Here is a 26798-nt window from a genome sequence, read left to right as displayed (position 1 = left end):
TAATATTAAGCCTAACGTGTTTTAACCTCACTACTATTAAGGATAGTATGATATTTGTATAATATCAGTTTTTAAATGCAAGATATTTAAAGTGTACCTAAAGTATACTGGCAATAGTTCAATTTTAGCACAATCAAATATACTGAGGTATAGCTTTAATTGAACTTTAGCTCTATTTCTGGATACCTAAAATGCATTAAATACAGAATTAGTTGTTCCGATTTAGCAGACTTTAAGTATACCAGTTTAGTAAATGTATTTGTGGAATACTTAGTCCGTCTTTGTGATACTTAGTGAGTCAGTCCTAGAGCTCCTCCTGTCCAGTTTAGGGGGAAATCATCGGAGACGTCCGATAGATTTCTGAGGCGCGCCGAGAGAACCCCACAGACACAGTGTAATCACCATGGGAAAATCTATGTATAATCTTTTTACTCTTTTAAATCATTTTATAGCTGTTTTAATTTTCCTTGCTTTTATTTTGTGATTATTTTAATTCCTTTTTTGTGTAAAGCACTTTGAATTGCCATAGTGTACGAAATGTGCTGTATAAATAAACTTGCCTTGCCTAACTTAGCATAAAATAAATATATGTCAAATGTATTTATTTTTCATTTGGGCATTTCTGTGTGAAATGTTTTACAGGACGAGGGAATTGCCCATGTAGTGTGTTCCTCCTCATCCAGGCTGTCAAGTCTAGTTTTACACCCTCTTTGCCAATAGTTTTGGCGATTACATGCGTATATAGTATTGAGTTGGATGTAGTAAGGAGGTTCTGCCATATTATATACAGAAACAGGAACTGACTAGCAGACACAATGTGACGCATTATTAGAACAGTTTCATGACTTCACACATAACATCTTTATTATGTCATCTCCCAGTTGGACTTTCCAAACCCTCCAGTCCCTGACCAGATAGACAGGTTTGTCAGCCTTCCTCTCATTTCTCTCCCACTATGTCATTTTGGCCATGGCAAATGTGTGCTGTGCTTAGCTAGAACCATCCAAAGAACCTGTAATACTAGTTTAAACCACACCCTTCAGGTTTAAAAGGAAATGTACCTCAGCCAGCATCTGTACTATACCTTGGATTGTCCCTCTCCAGTGTCTCCAGCCTTGGATTGTCCCTCTCCAGTGTCTCCAGTGTCTCCAGCCTTGGATTGTCCTTCTCCAGTGTCTCCAGCCTTGGATTGTCCCTCTCCAGTGTCTCCAGTGTCTCCAGCCTTGGATTGTCCTTCTCCAGTGTCTCCAGCCTTGGATTGTCCCTCTCCAGTGTCTCCAGTGTCTCCAGCCTTGGATTGTCCTTCTCCAGTGTCTCCAGTGTCTCCAGCCTTGGATTGTCCCTCTCCAGTGTCTCCAGCCTTGGATTGTCCCTCTCCAGTGTATTTCCAGTGCCATGGCTTCAGCTGCGTGGGCTCCGGAGGCGTTTGCGTGCCCGATATGCTTGGAAACACTGAGCGACCCGGCCACCCTTCCCTGTGGACACTCGTACTGCCTGCTGTGCATCCGGAAGCACTGGGACCAGCCCTCGGCCAAGGGCTCCTGTGAGTGTCCTCAGTGCAGACAGCGCTTCACCCCGAGGCCCGTCCTGGCCAGAAGCAACGTGCTGATGGAGGCGCTGGAGAAGCTGAGGCTGAGCGCGTCTGAGCACCCTGTCCCCGTGTGTGTGGAAGCGTCCCCCCCGTCCGGCCTGTATCCCGCTCTTCCCACGGGATCACCGGATCTCTGTCCGCTTCATCAGCAGCTGCTGGAGCTGTACTGCTGCCACGACCAGCAGCGCATCTGTGACGAGTGTGGCCTTCTGGGACACAAAGGCCATGAGGTGGTGCGTCCGGATGAACAACAACACAAGATTCAGGTGCGCGACTGCATTTTAACCTTTATTACATTTGAGTGTGAATCATACACGCCTTAATTTACCCCAGACTTTTAAAAAAGAAGTAATTATGTAAGGGATTATGTGTATTCTCACTAAAAGGCCTGGACCGGGTCACATAAACGCGTCTTAAGAACTAGTCTGACCAAATAGCAGTCAGACAAGAGGAAATCTTACTTCACAGATTCAGACCAGTCTACGTTTCTATCTAACTATTCACCAAACGACTGTAAACATCATATACTAAGATCTTTCTAAGAACGCTCCACAGATTAGGGCTGAACGATCATATATTGTGATTCTTTTTGTTTCCTCGCTATATTGTATCAACACTTTAGGTCTTTGTATCAATATTTTGAGTTTATGTATCATCAGTGAATTAAAAAGTAATTATTCTTTATGAAATGAGCAGTATGCGGTCAGCTTATGGTTTAGCGGTGTAAATGACAGTGAGGTGCGCCAGAAGAGCTTCTCTCTAACAGGAGTGACCCCATCTGATGAAATCAATATAATACTTCTGTATGAATGTGAGGACTTTCAGAAGAAGCAAACGTGTCTTCAGAAGTGTCAAGAGAAAATCAACAAAACCTGCACTACTCACTGAAAACTGCACTGCCATATTGCTGTGTCCACAAACAACTTCTTAACAGGGAATCATCTGAATTCAATGAGTGAACATTACTGATCACAAGCTACGCTTCCAGGGACACGTTTTGTTTTAATCCGAATGAAATGTTTGAGTGGAAGTAGAGATTTAGATTGACTGACTATATGTGTTTAGAATTTCAAAACCATTTACTGCTGCTTGACTCTTATAATATACATTTTGTTTTTTTGTTGTGTGTATGTGTGTCTTGGACTTTGGTACATTGACATTATACTGTATATCTTTGTGATTATTCAGCAAGAGCTGATAGGGTTGAACGCCCGGATTCAAGGGAGCATTGAAGACAGAGAGAGGGTTATTCAGAGCCTTCCCCAAGTTTCTCAAGCACACAAGGTAAAAACATCTCTCAGTAACCGTGTCAGAAGTATAGCAGCCGTGTGTGTGTGTTGACCCCGTGATGGGCTGTGTGTGTGTGTTGACCCCGTGATGGGCTGTGTGTGTGTGTTGACCCCGTGATGAGCTGTGTGTGTGTGTGTTGACCCCGTGATGAGCTGTGTGTGTGTGTTGAACCCGTGATGGGCTGTGTGTGTGTGTTGACCCCGTGATGAGCTGTGTGTGTGTGAGCTGTGTGTGTGTGTTGACCCCGTGATGAGCTGTGTGTGTGTGAGCTGTGTGTGTGTGTTGAACCCCGTGATGAGCTGTGTGTGTGTGTTGAACCCGTGATGAGCTGTGTGTGTGTGTTGAACCCGTGATGGGCTGTGTGTGTGTGTTGACCCCGTGATGAGCTGTGTGTGTGTGTTGAACCCGTGATGGGCTGTGTGTGTGTGTTGACCCCGTGATGAGCTGTGTGTGTGTGAGCTGTGTGTGTGTGTTGACCCCGTGATGGGCTGTGTGTGTGTGTTGAACCCGTGATGGGCTGTGTGTGTGTGTTGAACCCGTGATGGGCTGTGTGTGTGTGTTGACCCCGTGATGGGCTGTGTGTGTGTGTTGACCCCGTGATGAGCTGTGTGTGTGTGTTGAACCCGTGATGGGCTGTGTGTGTGTGTTGACCCCGTGATGAGCTGTGTGTGTGTGAGCTGTGTGTGTGTGTTGACCCCGTGATGAGCTGTGTGTGTGTGAGCTGTGTGTGTGTGTTGAACCCCGTGATGAGCTGTGTGTGTGTGTTGAACCCGTGATGAGCTGTGTGTGTGTGTTGAACCCGTGATGGGCTGTGTGTGTGTGTTGACCCCGTGATGAGCTGTGTGTGTGTGTTGAACCCGTGATGGGCTGTGTGTGTGTGTTGACCCCGTGATGAGCTGTGTGTGTGTGAGCTGTGTGTGTGTGTTGACCCCGTGATGAGCTGTGTGTGTGTGAGCTGTGTGTGTGTGTTGAACCCCGTGATGAGCTGTGTGTGTGTGTTGAACCCGTGATGGGCTGTGTGTGTGTGTTGACCCCGTGATGAGCTGTGTGTGTGTGTGAGCTGTGTGTGTGTGTTGACCCCGTGATGAGCTGTGTGTGTGTGTTGACCCCGTGATGAGCTGTGTGTGTGTGTTGACCCCGTGATGAGCTGTGTGTGTGTGTTGACCCCGTGATGAGCTGTGTGTGTGTGTTGACCCCGTGATGGGCTGTGTGTGTGTGTTGACCCCGTGATGGGCTGTGTGTGTGTGTTGACCCCGTGATGGGCTGTGTGTGTGTGTTGACCCCGTGATGGGCTGTGTGTGTGTGTTGACCCCGTGATGGGCTGTGTGTGTGTGTTGACCCCGTGATGAGCTGTGTGTGTGTGTTGACCCCGTGATGGGCTGTGTGTGTGTGTTGACCCCGTGATGGGCTGTGTGTGTGTGTTGACCCCGTGATGGGCTGTGTGTGTGTGTTGACCCCGTGATGGGCTGTGTGTGTGTGTTGAACCCGTGATGAGCTGTGTGTGTGTGAGCTGTGTGTGTGTGTTGACCCCGTGATGGGCTGTGTGTGTGTGTTGAACCCGTGATGGGCTGTGTGTGTGTGAGCTGTGTGTGTGTGTTGACCCCGTGATGAGCTGTGTGTGTGTGTTGACCCCGTGATGGGCTGTGTGTGTGTGTTGAACCCCGTGATGAGCTGTGTGTGTGTGTTGAACCCGTGATGGGCTGTGTGTGTGTGTTGACCCCGTGATGAGCTGTGTGTGTGTGAGCTGTGTGTGTGTGTTGACCCCGTGATGAGCTGTGTGTGTGTGTTGAACCCGTGATGGGCTGTGTGTGTGTGTTGACCCCGTGATGAGCTGTGTGTGTGTGAGCTGTGTGTGTGTGTTGAACCCCGTGATGAGCTGTGTGTGTGTGTTGAACCCGTGATGGGCTGTGTGTGTGTGTTGACCCCGTGATGAGCTGTGTGTGTGTGTGAGCTGTGTGTGTGTGTTGACCCCGTGATGAGCTGTGTGTGTGTGTTGACCCCGTGATGAGCTGTGTGTGTGTGTTGACCCCGTGATGAGCTGTGTGTGTGTGTTGACCCCGTGATGAGCTGTGTGTGTGTGTTGACCCCGTGATGGGCTGTGTGTGTGTGTTGACCCCGTGATGGGCTGTGTGTGTGTGTTGACCCCGTGATGAGCTGTGTGTGTGTGTTGACCCCGTGATGGGCTGTGTGTGTGTGTTGACCCCGTGATGAGCTGTGTGTGTGTGTTGACCCCGTGATGAGCTGTGTGTGTGTGTTGACCCCGTGATGAGCTGTGTGTGTGTGTTGACCCCGTGATGAGCTGTGTGTGTGTGTTGACCCCGTGATGGGCTGTGTGTGTGTGTTGACCCCGTGATGGGCTGTGTGTGTGTGTTGAACCCGTGATGGGCTGTGTGTGTGTGTTGACCCCGTGATGAGCTGTGTGTGTGTGTTGACCCCGTGATGAGCTGTGTGTGTGTGTTGACCCCGTGATGGGCTGTGTGTGTGTGTTGAACCCGTGATGGGCTGTGTGTGTGTGTTGACCCCGTGATGAGCTGTGTGTGTGTGTTGACCCCGTGATGAGCTGTGTGTGTGTGTTGACCCCGTGATGAGCTGTGTGTGTGTGTTGACCCCGTGATGAGCTGTGTGTGTGTGTTGACCCCGTGATGGGCTGTGTGTGTGTGTTGACCCCGTGATGGGCTGTGTGTGTGTGTGTTGAACCCGTCTGTGTGTTGAACCCGTGATGGTCTGTGTGTGTGTGTTGACCCCGTGATGGGCTGTGTGTGTGTGTGTTGACCCCGTGATGAGCTGTGTGTGTGTGTTGACCCCGTGATGGGCTGTGTGTGTGTGTGTTGAACCCGTGATGGGCTGTGTGTGTGTGTTGACCCCGTGATGAGCTGTGTGTGTGTGTTGACCCCGTGATGAGCTGTGTGTGTGTGTTGACCCCGTGATGAGCTGTGTGTGTGTGTTGACCCCGTGATGAGCTGTGTGTGTGTGTTGACCCCGTGATGAGCTGTGTGTGTGTGTTGACCCCGTGATGGGCTGTGTGTGTGTGTTGAACCCGTGATGGGCTGTGTGTGTGTGTTGAACCCGTCTGTGTGTTGAACCCGTGATGAGCTGTGTGTGTGTGTTGACCCCGTGATGAGCTGTGTGTGTGTGTTGACCCCGTGATGGGCTGTGTGTGTGTGTTGAACCCGTCTGTGTGTTGAACCCGTGATGAGCTGTGTGTGTGTGTTGAACCCGTCTGTGTGTTGAACCCGTGATGAGCTGTGTGTGTGTGTTGACCCCGTGATGAGCTGTGTGTGTGTGTTGAACCCGTCTGTGTGTTGAACCCGTGATGAGCTGTGTGTGTGTGTTGACCCCGTGATGGGCTGTGTGTGTGTGTGTTGACCCCGTGATGAGCTGTGTGTGTGTGTTGACCCCGTGATGGGCTGTGTGTGTGTGTGTTGAACCCGTGATGGGCTGTGTGTGTGTGTTGACCCCGTGATGAGCTGTGTGTGTGTGTTGACCCCGTGATGAGCTGTGTGTGTGTGTTGACCCCGTGATGAGCTGTGTGTGTGTGTTGACCCCGTGATGAGCTGTGTGTGTGTGTTGACCCCGTGATGGGCTGTGTGTGTGTGTGTTGACCCCGTGATGAGCTGTGTGTGTGTGTTGACCCCGTGATGGGCTGTGTGTGTGTGTTGAACCCGTGATGGGCTGTGTGTGTGTGTTGAACCCGTCTGTGTGTTGAACCCGTGATGAGCTGTGTGTGTGTGTTGACCCCGTGATGAGCTGTGTGTGTGTGTTGACCCCGTGATGGGCTGTGTGTGTGTGTTGAACCCGTCTGTGTGTTGAACCCGTGATGAGCTGTGTGTGTGTGTTGAACCCGTCTGTGTGTTGAACCCGTGATGAGCTGTGTGTGTGTGTTGACCCCGTGATGAGCTGTGTGTGTGTGTTGAACCCGTCTGTGTGTTGAACCCGTGATGAGCTGTGTGTGTGTGTTGACCCCGTGATGGGCTGTGTGTGTGTGTTGACCCCGTGATGAGCTGTGTGTGTGTGTTGACCCCGTGATGAGCTGTGTGTGTGTGTTGACCCCGTGATGGGCTGTGTGTGTGTGTTGAACCCGTCTGTGTGTTGAACCCGTGATGAGCTGTGTGTGTGTGTTGACCCCGTGATGAGCTGTGTGTGTGTGTTGAACCCGTGATGGGCTGTGTGTGTGTGTTGAACCCGTGATGGGCTGTGTGTGTGTGTTGAACCCGTCTGTGTGTTGAACCCGTGATGAGCTGTGTGTGTGTGTTGACCCCGTGATGGGCTGTGTGTGTGTGTTGAACCCGTGATGGGCTGTGTGTGTGTGTTGAACCCGTGATGGGCTGTGTGTGTGTGTTGAACCCGTCTGTGTGTTGAACCCGTGATGAGCTGTGTGTGTGTGTTGACCCCGTGATGGGCTGTGTGTGTGTGTTGACCCCGTGATGAGCTGTGTGTGTGTGTTGACCCCGTGATGAGCTGTGTGTGTGTGTTGACCCCGTGATGGGCTGTGTGTGTGTGTTGAACCCGTCTGTGTGTTGAACCCGTGATGAGCTGTGTGTGTGTGTTGACCCCGTGATGAGCTGTGTGTGTGTGTTGAACCCGTGATGGGCTGTGTGTGTGTGTTGAACCCGTGATGGGCTGTGTGTGTGTGTTGAACCCGTCTGTGTGTTGAACCCGTGATGAGCTGTGTGTGTGTGTTGACCCCGTGATGGGCTGTGTGTGTGTGTTGAACCCGTGATGGGCTGTGTGTGTGTGTTGAACCCGTGATGGGCTGTGTGTGTGTGTTGAACCCGTCTGTGTGTTGAACCCGTGATGAGCTGTGTGTGTGTGTTGACCCCGTGATGAGCTGTGTGTGTGTGTTGACCCCGTGATGAGCTGTGTGTGTGTGTTGACCCCGTGATGGGCTGTGTGTGTGTGTTGAACCCGTCTGTGTGTTGAACCCGTGATGAGCTGTGTGTGTGTGTTGACCCCGTGATGAGCTGTGTGTGTGTGTTGACCCCGTGATGAGCTGTGTGTGTGTGTTGACCCCGTGATGGGCTGTGTGTGTGTGTTGAACCCGTCTGTGTGTTGAACCCGTGATGAGCTGTGTGTGTGTGTTGACCCCGTGATGAGCTGTGTGTGTGTGTTGACCCCGTGATGAGCTGTGTGTGTGTGTTGAACCCGTGATGGGCTGTGTGTGTGTGTTGACCCCGTGATGGGCTGTGTGTGTGTGTTGAACCCGTGATGGGCTGTGTGTGTGTGTTGACCCCGTGATGAGCTGTGTGTGTGTGTTGACCCCGTGATGAGCTGTGTGTGTGTGTTGACCCCGTGATGAGCTGTGTGTGTGTGTTGAACCCGTGATGAGCTGTGTGTGTGTGTTGACCCCGTCTGTGTGTTGAACCCGTGATGAGCTGTGTGTGTGTGTTGAACCCGTGATGAGCTGTGTGTGTGTGTTGAACCCGTCTGTGTGTTGAACCCGTGATGAGCTGTGTGTGTGTGTTGACCCCGTGATGGGCTGTGTGTGTGTGTTGACCCCGTGATGAGCTGTGTGTGTGTGTTGACCCCGTGATGAGCTGTGTGTGTGTGTTGACCCCGTGATGGGCTGTGTGTGTGTGTTGAACCCGTCTGTGTGTTGAACCCGTGATGAGCTGTGTGTGTGTGTTGACCCCGTGATGAGCTGTGTGTGTGTGTTGAACCCGTGATGGGCTGTGTGTGTGTGTTGAACCCGTGATGGGCTGTGTGTGTGTGTTGAACCCGTCTGTGTGTTGAACCCGTGATGAGCTGTGTGTGTGTGTTGACCCCGTGATGGGCTGTGTGTGTGTGTTGAACCCGTGATGGGCTGTGTGTGTGTGTTGAACCCGTGATGGGCTGTGTGTGTGTGTTGAACCCGTCTGTGTGTTGAACCCGTGATGAGCTGTGTGTGTGTGTTGACCCCGTGATGAGCTGTGTGTGTGTGTTGACCCCGTGATGAGCTGTGTGTGTGTGTTGACCCCGTGATGGGCTGTGTGTGTGTGTTGAACCCGTCTGTGTGTTGAACCCGTGATGAGCTGTGTGTGTGTGTTGACCCCGTGATGAGCTGTGTGTGTGTGTTGACCCCGTGATGAGCTGTGTGTGTGTGTTGAACCCGTGATGGGCTGTGTGTGTGTGTTGACCCCGTGATGGGCTGTGTGTGTGTGTTGAACCCGTCTGTGTGTTGACCCCGTGATGGGCTGTGTGTGTGTGTTGACCCCGTGATGGGCTGTGTGTGTGTGTTGAACCCGTCTGTGTGTTGACCCCGTGATGGGCTGTGTGTGTGTGTTGACCCCGTGATGAGCTGTGTGTGTGTGTTGACCCCGTGATGAGCTGTGTGTGTGTGTTGAACCCGTCTGTGTGTTGAACCCGTGATGGGCTGTGTGTGTGTGTTGACCCCGTGATGGGCTGTGTGTGTGTGTTGAACCCGTCTGTGTGTTGAACCCGTGATGGGCTGTGTGTGTGTGTTGACCCCGTGATGGGCTGTGTGTGTGTGTTGAACCCGTCTGTGTGTTGACCCCGTGATGGGCTGTGTGTGTGTGTTGACCCCGTGATGAGCTGTGTGTGTGTGTTGACCCCGTGATGAGCTGTGTGTGTGTGTTGACCCCGTGATGGGCTGTGTGTGTGTGTTGAACCCGTCTGTGTGTTGAACCCGTGATGGGCTGTGTGTGTGTGTTGACCCCGTGATGGGCTGTGTGTGTGTGTTGAACCCGTCTGTGTGTTGAACCCGTGATGGTCTGTGTGTTGAACCCGTGATGGTCTGTGTGTCCCCCAGGTCTCCCTGCAGCAGCTGATCGAGGACAGCCAGGCCGTGTTCGTGGATGTGTTGAGGAGCGTTGAGCTCAGTCGATCGCAGGTGCTGGAGCTGCTGCACACACACGAGAGCTCGTCCTCTACACGCGTCCAGGCCCACACACACCAGATACAGCAGGAGATCCTCCGGCTACGCCAGAAGCAAGAGCAGCTCCGGAGACTGGAGCGCATTGAGGACCCAGTCACTTTCCTCAATGTAAGTGCGTAAATCACCTCCAGTAATGGCAGACATTAATAGAGCAGGCATATAACATTGCTCTATGCAAACAGATGCTAGCGTATGAAAAGATTGCTCTGTTTTTGTTTTGTTTAAAATTGCTACATCTGAAGCAATATATATATATATACAGTGGTGTGAAAAAGTGTTTGCCCCCTTGGTAAATATGATCAAATATGGCTGTAAGAAAATAAATCTGCATTTTTAATCCTTTTGATATTTTATTTAAAAAGTGTGCAAAAATCTAACCTTTCATTGGAGTAAAATAATTGAAAGTGGGGGGAAAAGGACATTATGAAATAAATGTTTTTCTCCAAAACACGCTGGGAACAATTGTTTGCCCCCTTTTATTAAATACTTTTTGCAACCTCCTTTTGCCAAGATAACAGCTCTGAGTCTTCTCCTATAATGCCTGATGAGTTTGGAGAACACCTGACAAGAGATCAGAGACCATTCCTCCTTACAGAATCTCTCCATCCTGTTCTCCGTTATAAGATTTCTAGCACAGGCTGTCAGGTTTAGATTTTTTATCTGTTGGTATTTGATCGAATCCGTGATGCCATGATGAACAAGATGTCCAGGACCTCTGGCAGAAAATTAGGCCCACAGCATTAAAGATACAGCAGAGTATTTCATTTTACACATGGGGTACTTTATCCCTGTGTGCACCAAACCCATCTTAAGTGTTTGCTGCCAAAAAAGCTGATGTTTTTGTTTCATCTGACCATAGAAACCGTCCCGTTTGAAGTTCCAGTCATGTCAGCTGCTTTTCAAATGTTCTTTGAAACTTTAGATGGGTTTGGTGCACACAGGGATAAAGTACCCCATGTGTAAAATGAAATACTCTGCTGTATCTTTAATGCTGTGGGCCTAATAATTGCAAAAAGTATTTAAAGGACAAATCCAGTGAAAAATGAACCTAGGGGTAATTAACACATGGTTACCGAGTCGATCGTTCCCTGCGATGCGTTTTCATGAAAATCGAATGTAAAGAGTTTTATCTTTAAAAACAGATTAGCTCATAACACTAGTATATGGGGCACAGAGTAAGTAAAAGTAAATCGCTAGTTAATGCCACTAACAAGGCTCAAAATAGCCTCACACTAACACGGTAGCATAATGAGGGTCCTTACATGCCAACCGAAGCATTGAGAACTTTGTAAGTGTACAGACAGTTTAATAAGAAGATACTTTATAAAGACAGTACATTACGCATTTACATGCAGGAGCCATCTTGGAAAACAGTCTCGACTAATCGAGTCACGAACGCCGTGCTACGTTAGATTTCACAAACGTAATTCCTATCAACAAGCTCACTTAGCACGGCGTTCGTGACTCGATTAGTTTTACTCTGTGCCCCATATACTAGTGTTATGAGCTAATCTGTTTTTAAAGATAATTTTAAAACTGATTTAGATCTGATTTTCATGAAAACGCATCGCAGGGAACGATCGACTCGGTAACCATGTGTTAATTAAGCCCAGGTTCATTTTTCACTGGATTTGTCCTTTAATAAAAGGGGGCAAACAATTGTTCCCAACGTGTTTTGGAGAAAAACATTTATTTCATAATGTGCTTTTCCCCCCACTTTCAATTATTTTACTCCAATGAAAGGTTAGATTTTTGCACACTTTTTAAATAAAATATCAAAAGGATTAAAAATGCAGATTTATTTTTACAGCCATATTTGATCATATTTACCAAGGGGGCAAACACTTTTTCACACCACTGTATATATATATATATCAGTACAGTACTGTTTAAAAGTGTGGTTGCAGTTAAGTCTCTTCTGCTCACCAAGGCTGCTATTATGGTCAACAATACACTAAAACCAGTGAAATATTATTTCAATGTAAAATGTAATGTAAATGTTTGAAACAGAAACAGTGGCCAGTATATAGTGTTGGAGGTCTCATGCCTATACGCTTGTTCACTGACTTTACATTCATCAGAGTCGAGTGTGAAGGTTGAATTATCATTTCAAGATTAGATTGCCTCTTTCTAAGCAGCGTTGATGCTCAAAATCTACAAGAGTTCCTTACTTAACTAGAGGCACACATAATTTAAAAAAATAATATAAAATTAATTTGAAGATAATAATGTTGTGTAGTCTATAATACTATAGACACAGCCAGTTTTACTGATTGAGAGACGTATTTGTGATGGCATAATTACTTTAAGATTGTATTGGAGTCTTACAATACAATCTTAAAGTATTTGATTTACTTTTAGCTTCTGACCAAGGCTGTATCTCAATACTAGTTTTACTTGATCTTAGTGCTGCGTTCGATACTATAGATCACACAATACTCTTAGATAGACTACAAAATTATACTGGTGTTCAAGGACAAGCATTAAGCTGGTTTAGATCATACTTGTCTGACCGCTACCATTTTGTCTATTTAAATGGAGAAAAATCGATCATAATTCCAGTAAACTATGGAGTGCCGCAGGGATCTGTGTTGGTCCCTCTATTATTCTCAATATATATGATGCCACTTGGAAATATTATAAGGAAACATGGAATTAGTTTCCATTGTTATGCTGATGACACTCAAATATATATTTCATCACGGCCGGATGAAAACGCTAAATTATCCAAATTGACAGAGTGTGTTAAAGATATAAAAGATTGGATGACGCGCAATTTTCTTTTATTAAATCCAGACAAGACAGAGGTAATACTTATCGGTTCAAAAAAACGCCCACAGAACCTCTAACAATACAACTTTGACATCGTAGGATGTCCTGTTACTTTATCCTCTACAGTAAAAGACCTGGGTGTTATACTAGACTGCAACCTGTCTTTCGAAAATCATATTTCATATGTTACAAAAACAGCCTTTTTCCACCTTAGAAACATTGCTAAGCTACGTAACATGCTATCAGTTTCTGATGCAGAAAAGTTAGTTCATGCATTCATGACCTCGAGACTAGATTACTGTAATGCTTTATTAGCCGGTTGTCCTGCATCCTCAATAAACAAGCTACAGTTAGTCCAAAATGCAGCCGCTACAGTTCTTACTAGATCAAGAAAATATGATCATATAACACCGATTTTATCATCACTACATTGGCTACCTATAAAGTTCCGTATTAATTATAAGGTATTGCTACTGACTTATAAAGCCCTAAACGGCTTAGCTCCAGTCTATTTAACGGATCTTCTATCACCCTATAATCCATTGCGCTCTTTAAGATCAATAAATTCGAGGCTTTTGGTCATTCCTAGGATATCCAGATCCACCAAAGGAGGGAGAGCATTTTCACATTTGGCTCCAAAACTCTGGAATAGTCTTCCTGATACTGTTCGTTGCTCGGACTCGCTCTCCCAGTTTAAAACTAGATTAAAGACGCATCTTTTCGGCCAGGCATTCATATAATATTGTTAATCTTACAGTTCAAACTACAATCCGGCCTCTAGTTCATAAATGCCAGAGGAGAACTGGCCCCCGACTGAGCCTGGGTTCTCCCAAGGTTTTTTTTTTCTCCATTAGGTCACCTGATGGAGTTTTAGGACACCATTAGGTCACCTGATGGAGTTTTTTCGGTTCCTTGCCACTGTTGCCTTTGGCTTGCTCAGTTGGGGATATTTTGGGGATATTTAATTTTATTCTATCAATCAATAAATTCCACTAGAAACAAACCTTGTTGTATTATTTTAATTTAATACTGTGAAGCTGCTTTGATACAATCTGTATTGTGAAAAGCGCTATACAAATATACTTGATTTGATTTGATTTACACACATGCTGTACAGTAAATCTGAGCCGTGTGGGGACAGATATTGTGTGTGTGTGGCTCGATAACTTCATCTTGACCCTTAATAAACTTTAATTACTGCTGTCACATAACAAATCTGCTTCAAAGATACAATTAAATGAATTGCTAATTCAACAAAATAAAAATGTAAAGCAAATACTAGAAATCATGTAAAAAACAAAACAAACAAAAAACAGTGCACTTTTTATTTATCTATTATAACTTTTATATCATTTTGGTCACTTTCCTTGTAAAGGTGACGACCTAATGTAGAAATAGCATAAAGTGTTTTATGAAGTCTGTCTGCAGAAGAGTCATTAACCCAATGGCAAAACTGATGTTCTTAAAGAGCCAACAGATGGACATATGTGTCCCAAACCATGACTGAGTCCAGCTGAACTCTCTCCCAGGAGGAGTGTGTGTGTGTGTGTGTGAAGGAGATGTGTGTGAGCTACAACATCTCCTTAGCAAGGCCACAAAGGACACAATTATTAATCAGTGAGGTCTATTCACCTATCACACACACACACACACACGCAAATGGGGGCAAAAATTACGTATTGTCTGATTATGTTTCTTATACTTGAAGGATTTATGATTTATCATGAGTGATTGTGTTAATGTCACCTTAGGTATGAGATTAAGCTTGTGATGATTCCTCAGGCGTTCGCGGGCGTGGACAGTGCGGATCCGCCTGTGAGCATCGCAGCGATGGAGACCTGGACCCCGCAGGCGCTGATATCCGGGGTCAGGACGGCTCTGGACGCTTTCAGAGAGGCGCTGGAGGACCTCACCAAAACCAGCCTGGCCCGTGTCTTCAGAGTCGGTGAGTTGGGGAACAGCTTCATCTGCAGTATCCTCTGGTCCTCCTGCCATCAGCTCTGCCCACTCTCTGCTGCTTCAGACCAGTTCTGTTCAGGCGCTAATCATTTGAGAAGCGACAAACTCTCTGCGTTCACATAACTGTGGTAAAGTCACATGGTCTTTCATAGTTCAATTCATTTGACAGAAATTAGTCAGTTGCAATAAGTGCATTGATTTGAACTAGAATAAAGTGTATGGTTGCCAAGCAACATATAAATTTTGTAGATTACAGAAATGCTTCAAACACATTTATATGTATCTGTGTTTTACTATAGAAGCATTGCTTTCTATAATAATCTATATAATAATCTATGAGCCATTCCACCGAATGGGTGACATTTGCCTGTTGTAAGTTATAAAAATTAAACTATTTTTTTTTTAAATCTTATTTTCAATACTGAATCTAATAACACACATATTTCACTGTTGAAAATGTATATTGGTCAATATCAGGTAACTTTATTTCATTTTTTACAAGGTTTCAAAGTGGGAGATTTTTCTCAGTCCTGTTACCGAAACTCGTGTGTCTGTTTAAAAGCATGTCAACTAATTTATTTGTTTTCCTCTCACAGAAGTGTTTATTTGAAATCAATGGTTGGTTGCATGTTTGAATGATATTTATCACTAAAAATCACTGTATATGCACACAAGGTGTATTTAAAAAAACAAACAAACAGCAAAGCCATTTTTCATTTTGAAGGAGACCCAAACCTCAAGTTTATATATATTTAATCATGTAATTAATTAAGCACAGATGCAGCTGAAGTCCGCCGTCTCTCGTGTGCTGCAGTGCCCTGACACCGAGAGTAATGCCTCATTCTGACACCACAACCAGGACTCTGATTCATGTGCTTGTGAATTTGACTTTTACCATAAATGTAAAGCAGATGTATCAGTGAAATAGTGATCTAGTGTATTAGTGTATTAATGATCTAGTGATATAGTGATCTAGTGTATTAATGATCTAGTGATATAGTGATCTAGTGTATTAATGATATAGTGAAATAGTGATCTAGTGTATAAGTGTATTCGTGTATTAATGATCTAGTGATATAGTGTATTAATGATCTAGTGATATAGTGATCTAGTGTATTAATGATATAGTGATATAGTGATCTAGTGTATTAGTGCTATAGTGTATTAGTGATATAGTGATATATCCCATGTTCCCCTGCAGTGAATGATGCGGCCGCTCTGGCACAATCATCCAGTCAGTCATGTGACCCTGGCGCTGTCTCCAGCCAATCACAGCCGCCCTCACTAAACCCAGGTAAACACACACTATCCTCAGTGGACAATGAACTCATCTTGCTAGATTGTTATTTTTGAAACCGGCTTCTTCTCAGCTTCTCAGATTACAGGAGTAAAGTCTGACTCTGCAAAGCCGGATGTTGAACCCAAAGTCAAAGCTTCTCCTCCCGCAACACAAGATCACCACACGAGCCAAGGCTCTGCCAATCCTGGTAAATAATCAAGAGTATTAGATTACACAGTACTTTTGACTAATCACAAGAATAAAGTTACTTTTACTAATAATGAGAAATACAAAACCAAACTCAAAAGTAAAAGATTTGCATTATGGGGCAGAGGCTTGTGTAAATAAATGTTACAATGCAAAAATCTTAATGGTACTAAAAGTAGTGTGTGTGATTTTGAAACGTGTGAAGCTTCGAAACCTTTGTGAATCATTTGTTTGGATCCAGTTTACAGTTTAATAAAATAACACATAAAGACACTTCATATTTAATAATTTGTTCATGGCATTTAATAGATTACACCTTCAATAAGAAAGTTGCAGTTGGTTTGTAAAAGGTGTTTTTATTCATATTTTTATTCATAATTCATATTTATTATTTATGTAGTTTTTGCTGCATTTACACGCTCTGACCAGCATGTGGCGCTTTGAGCGCTTCGAAACACTGAATAATTTTGCAAAGCAATTTCTGAAGTTGATTCAAAGTTTAGAAAAGCTTTGGTTCACCCATCGCTACCTAAAATATGCAGATATTATGTCTAGTACACACAATTTTTGTAGGCGTGAAATGTGAGCTAGACGTGTTTTCCTGAGATCTGCCCCATTACACATCTTCATTGTGTCTCTACAGCGGAGGGGTCAGCGGCGTGCTGTCTGGCTAAACCAGCACCTAAAACCCGAGAGGAAATGCTTAAATGTGAGATACACTGTTACTGATTCTGTACAAATACGTCCTTTCTCTTTCTTTCAGTAATGTTTAATGTTGTGTTTTCTTTCAGTCCGCACCGAGCTCACTCTTGATCCCAATAGTGCTTTCCGTCAGATCCGCTTGTCTGATGGCTATCGCAAGGCGACGCTGTGTGCGGAGAGCCAGAACTACCCGGCCCACGCGGCCCGCTTCATGTTCTGGAGGCAGGTGATGTGTGCGGAGCCGCTGGCGGGGGGCCCGAGCTACTGGGAGCTGGAGTGGACCGGGCCGAGGGTAAACACAGCACACTTCAGATCAGGCGTAGCGTCAGTTCTGGCAGATCACGTTAGTCGAGCTCGCATCAGTGACTCTCAGCTAATTGCCAATCGTGTTTGACGATAGTAGTCCGGACAGAACTGACTATTCACATATTTATATTTTGCATATTCAGCACTTTGTTGTAATGAAGCCAAATTTGGTAAGAATCATTAAAGCTACACCTGAGAAGTGAACATGTTTGTGAACCCTAAATTAGACTACATTATAATCAGATCGTCATCTAACTAGATAAAGAGAATCCTATCAAACGGACAATAAACAAATCTTCTTGTCTAGTCGTGAGATTTCTCTTCCTCCTTCCGTGTGTGTGTGTGTGTGTGTGAGGCAGATTAATGTTGTTGACGCGGATCATTGCTGTGTGCAGGTGACGGTCGGCGTGGCGTATAAAGACATGGATCGCTCCTCAGCCGAGGACAGTGCCAGACTGGGCCACAACACACACTCCTGGAGCCTGTACTGGTCCGGCAAGGCCTTCTCCCTGTGGCATGCTGGGAGAGAGACGGCTCTGGCGGGTCCGAAAGCCAGGCGTGTGGGAGTGTATGTGGACCAGCAGGCCGGAGAGCTGGCTTTCTACCGCGTCTCACACACTCAGGCCCAGGAGATCTGCTGCGTTCACACACACTTCCACGGGCCGCTGTTCGCCAGCTTCCGCTTCTGGTCTGGAGTCGGCTCCTCCGTCTCCATCTGTGAGCTCAGCTAGGAGGAGAACAGGTTTACTGACGGAGAACTCCTCCATCACTCTCCTCTATCAGTCTCAGCTGAAGAGAAGCTCATCTTTAGAGACAAAGAAGATGAAGAATATCAGCTGTTAAACATATGCATTTATGCCTTTCTATATCTTTTTCTTATCACTACTGGACTATGAAAATAAAAGCTAATACTAATGCATCAAAAGGTTTTGTGATTATATGATGAATTTGTCTAACTTGGATTCAAATAAGAGCAGATCTGATCATTAAGCTCAATTATCTGTACTCTACAAGTTAACACTGATCTGTAACCACTAAGGACTAAGGCTAAGACATGTGGGTTTACACCGCAGACGCGTCACGCTGAACCATTGCACATGACGGGATGTCTTTATTGCTCCGTTTCACAAGCTTAGAAAGAGCAAACACTTACTTTAATAGATGCATTTCATCAGCCGTGCAGAGATACCTCAGACAGTGCCGTAACAGAAGATGATGGCGATGGTGACGGTCAACAGACAGCCGTGATCCATACCGTCACACAGGTGCGCACACACACTAGTACAGACACCACACCCCGGTGACACCCACAGTGACCAATGACGGCACTATGCTCAACAGTATAGACAAAAGAGGAAACATCATAGAAGACAAGTCAAACACAATATATGGCTCCTACATTCCGGCCCAAAATTATTTCATAGTAATAATTGACCACCACCCTCACCTTGTGGGAGACCCCAATCAAAACGCAAAGTGAACTGTTTGTCTTTTAAAGGTCCTTTAAAGTCCAATAATGTCAAAGTTCATGTCCGCCGTCTCCAAAGCTCTTCACTGAAGCTTCCTGCAGAAGGCAGACTGTGGTTATTGGCCGGTTCAGATAGCTGGTTTAGTTTTAATCCACACACTTCGCACCAGGCCATTTTTGTCCGGAACAGTATCCACAATTCTTCCTGTAATCCAAGTATTGTGAGGTGCCTTATCATCCACTAGCACCACGAGATCTCCTGGAACAGAGTTTCTTCTGGCAGTATTCCACTTCTGGCGCTCCTGAAGTCCAGGACTCCTTCACCCAGCACTTCCAGCAACGACGAGCATAAACATCCTCCTCCTCGAACAACCCTGGTGGCAACAACGGCCGTGACTTAAGCAGAAGTAGATGGTTAGGGGTCAACGCCTCTGAGTCTTGAGGATCTGTTGACGCTTTTGTTATTGGACGGCTATTAACAATCGCTTCAGCCTCACCAAGCTTTCTTCGTCCAGTCTGAGTCTGAGTCTTCAAAATGGAGTTTAGCACTTTACGGACTGACCGAATCACCCTTTCCCAAGCGCCTCCATGGTGTGACGCTGCTGGGGGATTGAAAACCCATTTCACTCTTTTGTAACAGCACGTCATTTATGAGGTTGTGGTTCAGATTCTCAGTGGCCTCCCTCAATTCACGTTCAGCGCCCACGAAGTTAGTACCATTATCCGAACGGATTTCCACGTCTCGCCACAAACCTTCTGAAGCCATTGATGAAGGAGTCTGTGTCTAAAGATGAAAGAACTTCGAGGTGTATGGCTCGCATCGCCAAGCATGTAAGAATGAGCCCATATCTCTTGACCACAGCTCTTCCACATTTAACCTCAAACGGTCCAAAGGCTCATCAGGAGCTATTCTGCTGTGAGGAAGGTCAGACATTTCCTGATGTCCAGGTGGAGCAGACAGTCTACGACAGACGACACACTTAGGCACAACCTTTCTGATGGCAGCACAGGCACCAGGACTCCAATGCTTCTGACGCAGAGGAGAACGCATGTGGTTTCGTCCACCATGACCCAGTTCTGGGTGTACATGACACAGAATACGATTGGAGATGTGTTGATCTTTAGCCAGTATAACTGGATGCTTTGCTTCAGCTGGCATAGCTGCTCTACTAGCCCTAATGAGATCTCCATCCGACCCGCAGCTCTCCCTCCACCTGGACCCGCAGCTCTCCCTCCACCTGGACCCGCAGCTCTCCCTCCACCTGACCCGCAGCTCTCCCTCCACCTGACCCGCAGCTCTCCCTCCACCTGGACCCGCAGCTCTCCCTCCACCTGGACCCGCAGCTCTCCCTCCACCTGGACCCGCAGCTCTCCCTCCACCTGGACCCGCAGCTCTCCCTCCACCTGGACCCGCAGCTCTCCCTCCACCTGGACCCGCAGCTCTCCCTCCACCTGACCCGCAGCTCTCCCTCCACCTGGACCCGCAGCTCTCCCTCCACCTGGACCCGCAGCTCTCCCTCCACCTGACCCGCAGCTCTCCCTCCACCTGGACCCGCAGCTCTCCCTCCACCTGACCCGCAGCTCTCCCTCCACCTGGACGCGCAGCTCTCCCTCCACCTGGACCCGCAGCTCTCCCTCCACCTGGACCCGCAGCTCTCCCTCCACCTGACCCGCAGCTCTCCCTCCACCTGACCCGCAGCTCTCCCTCCACCTGGACCCGCAGCTCTCCCTCCACCTGACCCGCAGCTCTCCCTCCACCTGGACCCGCAGCTCTCCCTCCACCTGGACCCGCAGCTCTCCCTCCACCTGACCCGCAGCTCTCCCTCCACCTGACCCGCAGCTCTCCCTCCACCTGGACCCGCAGCTCTCCCTCCACCTGACCCGCAGCTCTCCCTCCACCTGGACCCGCAGCTCTCCCTCCACCTGACCCGCAGCTCTCCCTCCACCTGACCCGCAGCTCTCCCTCCACCTGGACCCGCAGCTCTCCCTCCACCTGACCCGCAGCTCTCCCTCCACCTGGACCCGCAGCTCTCCCTCCACCTGACCCGCAGCTCTCCCTCCACCTGACCCGCAGCTCTCCCTCCACCTGACCCGCAGCTCTCCCTCCACCTGACCCGCAGCTCTCCCTCCACCTGGACCCGCAGCTCTCCCTCCACCTGACCCGCAGCTCTCCCTCCACCTGGACCCGCAGCTCTCCCTCCACCTGACCCGCAGCTCTCCCTCCACCTGACCCGCAGCTCTCCCTCCACCTGGACCCGCAGCTCTCCCTCCACCTGACCCGCAGCTCTCCCTCCACCTGGACCCGCAGCTCTCCCTCCACCTGACCCGCAGCTCTCCCTCCACCTGACCCGCAGCTCTCCCTCCACCTGACCCGCAGCTCTCCCTCCACCTGACCCGCAGCTCTCCCTCCACCTGACCCGCAGCTCTCCCTCCACCTGACCCGCAGCTCTCCCTCCACCTGGACCCGCAGCTCTCCCTCCACCTGGACCCGCAGCTCTCCCTCCACCTGACCCGCAGCTCTCCCTCCACCTGGACCCGCAGCTCTCCCTCCACCTGACCCGCAGCTCTCCCTCCACCTGACCCGCAGCTCTCCCTCCACCTGGACCCGCAGCTCTCCCTCCACCTGACCCGCAGCTCTCCCTCCACCTGGACCCGCAGCTCTCCCTCCACCTGACCCGCAGCTCTCTCTCCACCTGGACCCGCAGCTCTCTCTCCACCTGACCCGCAGCTCTCCCTCCACCTGGACCCTCCACCTGGACCCGCAGCTCTCCCTCCACCTGGACCCGCAGCTCTCCCTCCCGCAGCTCTCCCTCCACCTGGGAGCTTTTCACCTCCACCCGCAGCTCTCCCTCCACCTGGACCCGCAGCTCTCCCTCCACCTGGACCCGCAGCTCTCCCTCCACCTGGACCCGCAGCTCTCCCTCCACCTGGACCCGCAGCTCTCCCTCCACCTGGACCCGCAGCTCTCCCTCCACCTGGACCCGCAGCTCTCCCTCCACCTGGACCCGCAGCTCTCCCTCCACCTGACCCGCAGCTCTCCCTCCACCTGGACCCGCAGCTCTCCCTCCACCTGACCCGCAGCTCTCCCTCCACCTGGACCCGCAGCTCTCCCTCCACCTGGACCCGCAGCTCTCCCTCCACCTGGACCCGCAGCTCTCCCTCCACCTGACCCGCAGCTCTCCCTCCACCTGACCCGCAGCTCTCCCTCCACCTGGACCCGCAGCTCTCCCTCCACCTGACCCGCAGCTCTCCCTCCACCTGGACCCGCAGCTCTCCCTCCACCTGGACCCGCAGCTCTCCCTCCACCTGGACCCGCAGCTCTCCCTCCACCTGACCCGCAGCTCTCCCTCCACCTGACCCGCAGCTCTCCCTCCACCTGGACCCGCAGCTCTCCCTCCACCTGACCCGCAGCTCTCCCTCCACCTGGACCCGCAGCTCTCCCTCCACCTGACCCGCAGCTCTCCCTCCACCTGACCCGCAGCTCTCCCTCCACCTGGACCCGCAGCTCTCCCTCCACCTGGACCCGCAGCTCTCCCTCCACCTGACCCGCAGCTCTCCCTCCACCTGACCCGCAGCTCTCCCTCCACCTGGACCCTGACCCGCAGCTCTCCCTCCACCTGACCCGCAGCTCTCCCTCCACCTGACCCGCAGCTCTCCCTCCACCTGGACCCGCAGCTCTCTCTCCACCTGACCCGCAGCTCTCCCTCCACCTGACCCGCAGCTCTCCCTCCACCTGACCCGCAGCTCTCCCTCCACCTGACCCGCAGCTCTCCCTCCACCTGACCCGCAGCTCTCCCTCCACCCTATAATGTTGCTGATTTAGTTGCTTTCTGTAAGCACCTTGGTTATGTTAATTCTATTAATCAGGATGAAAAAGTTGTTTGTGATTCTCCAATCACTGTTGATGAGGTTAAGGAAGCAATTTCTCAAGTGGCCTGGTAACGACGGGGTTATCCCCGTTCCTCCTGGAAGTGTGTATAGAGAGCTTGAGCTTACAGCAAGTGTGAAGCAGCAGGGTGTCATTTGCGTAATACCTAAGCCTAAAAAGGACACGCTTTTCTTAGGAAACTGGAGACCCATCAGCCCACTTAATAATGATTATAAATTGTTTGCCCTCATTTTCTCAAGCCGTTTCAAGTCGATTTTGAACTCCATTATTGATGAAAATCAATCAGGTTTTATGAAATGCCATGTTTTTAATGATATTAGGCTTGTCTTCGACCTGATTGATTACTCTGATCTTATTGAGGATGACAGTTGGACTTTTTCAAGGCCTTTGACACTATTGAGCATCCTTTTATTTTCTTCTGTTTAGAGAGTTTTGGTTTCGGTTCCTACTTTTGTGATGCCATGAACACTTTTAGGAAACAGCTCAGTGAAATCAGGACATGCACAACCCAGAGGTGTCTTCCAGAAAGAGGGATTCGGCAGGGCTGTCCAGTTTCGCTATATCTTTTCCTTATTGTATCACAGGCCTTCTGTCATGTTATTAAGGATAGTTAGCTTGAAGGAATTCATATTGCTGGTAGAAGTATTGTAATTAGTCAGCTAGCGGACGACACAGCCTTACTTAAAAAACTCTAGCCAGGTTCATCAGGCTATTAAAAGTATTCAGCTCTTTTCAAACGCCTCAGGTCTGTACCTTAATATTAAAACGTGTGCAATATTAGCCTTGAAAAGCTCCCTTGTGTCTGTGGATGGCATCCCTGCTAAAGAAGCTGCTAATTATGTGTGAGTTGTTGTCTCGAAAAGTGAGCAAGATAGAGTTTCTCTGAATTTCAATCCTGCTTTTGAAAAGGTTAAAGCAGATTTAATCTCTGGTTATTAAGGGACTTCTGGTAGAGTCCATCTCTCAAAGGCTGAAGGAATGTCTAGACTAATGTTGCTTCATCTATTCATTTAGACAATAAAACTATCAAAACTTGATCAGATTTTATTTAATTTTCTATGGAAGAATCGTGTGCACTACATTCGTAAATGTTGTTTTAAGTTTGTTCAAAAGTGGTGGCCTTGATTTTCTAGATTTCGCTACTTTAAATAATACCCTCAAAATTAATTGGTTAAAATTTTGTTTGAAAAAACCTTCTTTGTGGAATTTTATTCCTAATTTTATTTTTGATCGACTTGAGGGCCTTTCTTTATTACTAATGTGTGATTTCTGCCTTTCATGCTCAAGCTTTATTGGCTTGGGAACTGATCTACGAGCACAACGGTTTTTATTTGGAATAACCGATGTATTTTGTATAAACACAAAAGGATTTTTTTTTTAAAGCTGGTTTGAAAACCAGGGTATTGTTTTAGTTTGTCATTTGTTTAACACTCGAGGATTCCTTATGACGTATGCCGAGTTTCTTCTGCACTGTAGTTTCCCTGCCTCCCGAGGGATTCGCTGTGTTTCCGCAGTCAGCTCTGGCATGATGTGCTCGGGTAGAGGCGTGCTGGCATCAGCTGATACGCCCATAACCCAGCTCACACAGTGTGGGGGAAAATTAGTGTTTTACAGTACAAAAACAATAACAAATCTATTCGTTCTCTATTTTTAAAGGAGGTTGTCACCAAATCTTGCTCTATTGGACTAAATGTGTTAATGACCTTGATTGGGAAAGTGTCTGGTTATTACCTCATCAGTTTTTTGTTACAAACAAGGTGAAATAAACAGTGGCGGAACTAGAGTTTTATACATGGGGTGGCCAGGGGGTGGCCACTGCTACTTTCGGGGGTACACAGTACACACACACACACACACAGTGGAAAAGGAATTGGGTCACTCTGTTTGTGTCTATAAGCATGGTTCGAATTACGTGGGAGCCAGTGGGAGCTGAGCTCCCATAGAGAGAGGATGAGCTCCCATGAAAGCAGTAAATCATACACCTGTGGGGGTCTCTAAAAATCATCAGCACCATTATTTTAAATTAAAAATAAAGCACTTTTTCCTTCAGACTACTGTAGCATAACTTAAAAGATAGGACAAGATGCCAAACACATGGATCTCGCGGGATCTCGGATCGTCATCACACTACGGTACATCCTTATGCTTAAATCAAGTGATAAAAGTGCCGCTGCGATCATTGGCGCGGATACTGTGTTTGTTTGTGGCTCGCGCACAGTCTTCACTCGGGCGCGCTTCAATCCGTTGTGGAGACTCTCTATTCGTTCCAGTAAAATTACAAAACAAAATGCACACAAACGTGTCTCTGCCTGATATAGAATCACTTATAAACATAATCGGATTTGATGAAAAAAAAAAAAAAAACTTATGAGAGTGCGGATTCGAACCCAGAACCTCTGACGCGTTTGGCAAGCGTTCTACCACTGGACCACTTAAGCACACGGGTCAAATATGTCGGATTAAATTCTCACAACTAACAGCATATATTAGACCTCATTAAACGACAAATTAAACCAAATGTAGACTATTTAAATTGAATTGTGTTACCAACGCTTTTTTTTAATTAAAGTTGTATTATATTTACAAATTTTTATATTTTTATATTACATTATTAAGCTACCGCGCCTGCTCATAAGCTACTTTTTTTTCCTTTTTTTAAAGAGACCCCCACAAAGATGAAATCATAATTCGAACCCTGTCTATAAGTGTTGAACATCCAAAATATTTGCAGAAAACAAAGCTGTCTGTTATGTACTGCTGCGTTTATTTACAAAAAAACTCACATTTACAAAAAAAAAACTGTTTTTTTAATTGTACTTGAAAAATGTAAACAATTGTATTGCCCATCAATATAAAATCTTATCCTAGGAAGATTTAATACAACATAATTCTTTCTTTATAATAATTTATAATTATTCTTTCTAAATATAATTATTTTTTTGTGTTCATTTTTGGGTGAACTATCCTTTTAATCTGGCAAAATCATCTCAACTTAAATTCCTGAATTGGGTATGTGATTGACTGCCTGTGTCTGGTAGATGCTCTGACCTGCTGCTGGTCCTGAAGTCTGACCACACTGACTCTGACTAGCCAGTGGTGATGCAAAGGCTGGGGTCTGTTTGCACCTGATCTGCCTGTTAGTCATTTTAAGCCAAAATGGGGGTCAACCTTGAACAAATTGCAACAGAAGCAAACTCAACAGAAGCAAGAGATTGGGTTTGGGGCTGGGTCTGTGGGACTGTTTCTGGGGGACGAGTCTGAGGGAAGAACAGGAGACAATGGTAAGGAGAATGCAAAGGACAAAAGGTAAAATAAAAAGTGAATCCCCAGAAACAGTTTTCGAAACTTTCCCCTAATGGGATTCTTCTAGACTTTTTTTCCTTACTCAGGACATATTGAGGATACAAAATTATTTGAGTTTGCTTCTGTTGCAATTTGTTCAGCCTTTTTTCATAAAATGACTGGACTATGTTTGTGCTTATTTAAAAAGTACTCTGATATCTCTCCCTTTCTTTTCATGTTTAATTGACCCTGTTCAAAAATATGACAAATTTAAAATATGATTCCAATCATATTTATATTCTAATCATCATCCAATTACCAACATTTTTATCTTAACTCTTTCTCGCAGTAGCCTATAAAAAAAAAATGGGTGTTTTTGGTCATTTTCACAATTTCATGGCACCCCAGAATATTTTGTTGTATGAATATCTGAACATACCAAAAGAATGAACAGACAAAAAATTGTTTTATTCTAGCTTTGTGCGTCTTTTTTTATCAACACTTGAATGTTGGCAAGTTTCATAAAAAGCAACATGAGCAAAAAGCTGAGAAAATCGCATTTTTATCAAAGACTACATCTAGATCAGATTCATAATGATGATCAAAACACAGTAGATCGAGTCCATCAACACCCTACACCCATAAAGCTTCATAGTCCTATAGTGATCGCATTATGATATCACTTGTTTCTGCTCTTCTTTGCCTGCGTTTTGATCTCCTATCCTCACATTAGCTAGAACATTTGTATACTACGTACACACGGCAAGGTACTGCATATGCGTGTATTAGGCCTAATGTAGGCTATTCGGAGCAAACCACCCTGATGCTAAACCTTAAAAACTTACTTCAAATATGATGTTTTCTTATTCGGTGAAGTTCGGTATCTTGCCACCATCTCTCGTCCTCTGCTCGTCCGTTTGAAAACTGCGCGCGCGACGCGCTGCCGGCGAACGTTTTTTTTTTTTTTTTTTTAAATCAGCATCAGCAACTGCAGTAGCAAATAAAATGTTGGGGTGGCACCCGGGGTGGCCAATCGCATGTCAGGGGTGTCCAGTGCCACCCCGGACCCCCCTCTGGCTCCGCCACTGGAAATAAATCTCAAGATATTGCACATATTTACCCTGTCACACATTTCCTTAGTGAGTTTAAGAAAGACACTGATGTAAGCTGCTCGTTTTGCTC

The 26798-nt window shown here is 47.0% G+C and overlaps 1 protein-coding gene across 1 annotated transcript; it reads left to right on the top strand.

Annotated features, from left to right (window-relative positions):
• The first annotated feature begins 1081 nt into the window (after positions 1-1081).
• Positions 1082-17898, top strand: ftr86 (finTRIM family, member 86). The gene is made up of 9 exons (XM_084127642.1): positions 1082-1857; positions 2780-2875; positions 9627-9860; positions 14307-14469; positions 15685-15777; positions 15854-15970; positions 16613-16678; positions 16761-16963; positions 17373-17898. Exons 1-9 carry the CDS (start codon positions 1396-1398, stop codon positions 17706-17708), a joined length of 1770 nt encoding a protein of 589 aa, XP_083983768.1. The 5' UTR covers positions 1082-1395; the 3' UTR covers positions 17709-17898.
• Positions 17899-26798: the final 8900 nt, after the last annotated feature.

The sequence above is a fragment of the Abramis brama genome (genome assembly GCF_963993115.1).
Source record: "Abramis brama genome assembly, chromosome: 10".
NCBI classification, from domain to species: domain Eukaryota; kingdom Metazoa; phylum Chordata; class Actinopteri; order Cypriniformes; family Leuciscidae; genus Abramis; species Abramis brama.
This window is presented reverse-complemented; position numbering and strand designations above follow the sequence as displayed.

What these genes read in the sequence shown, in the direction of transcription:
- ftr86 (XM_084127642.1), top strand. Translation starts at nt 1,396, where the DNA reads ATGGCTTCAGCTGCGTGGGCTCCGGAGGCGTTTGCGTGCCCGATATGC. An exon ending in AACAACAACACAAGATTCAG is followed by an intron (nt 1,858 to 2,779) that starts GTGCGCGACTGC and finishes GTGATTATTCAG; the next exon opens with CAAGAGCTGATAGGGTTGAA. An exon ending in CCGAGAGGAAATGCTTAAAT is followed by an intron (nt 16,679 to 16,760) that starts GTGAGATACACT and finishes GTTTTCTTTCAG; the next exon opens with TCCGCACCGAGCTCACTCTT.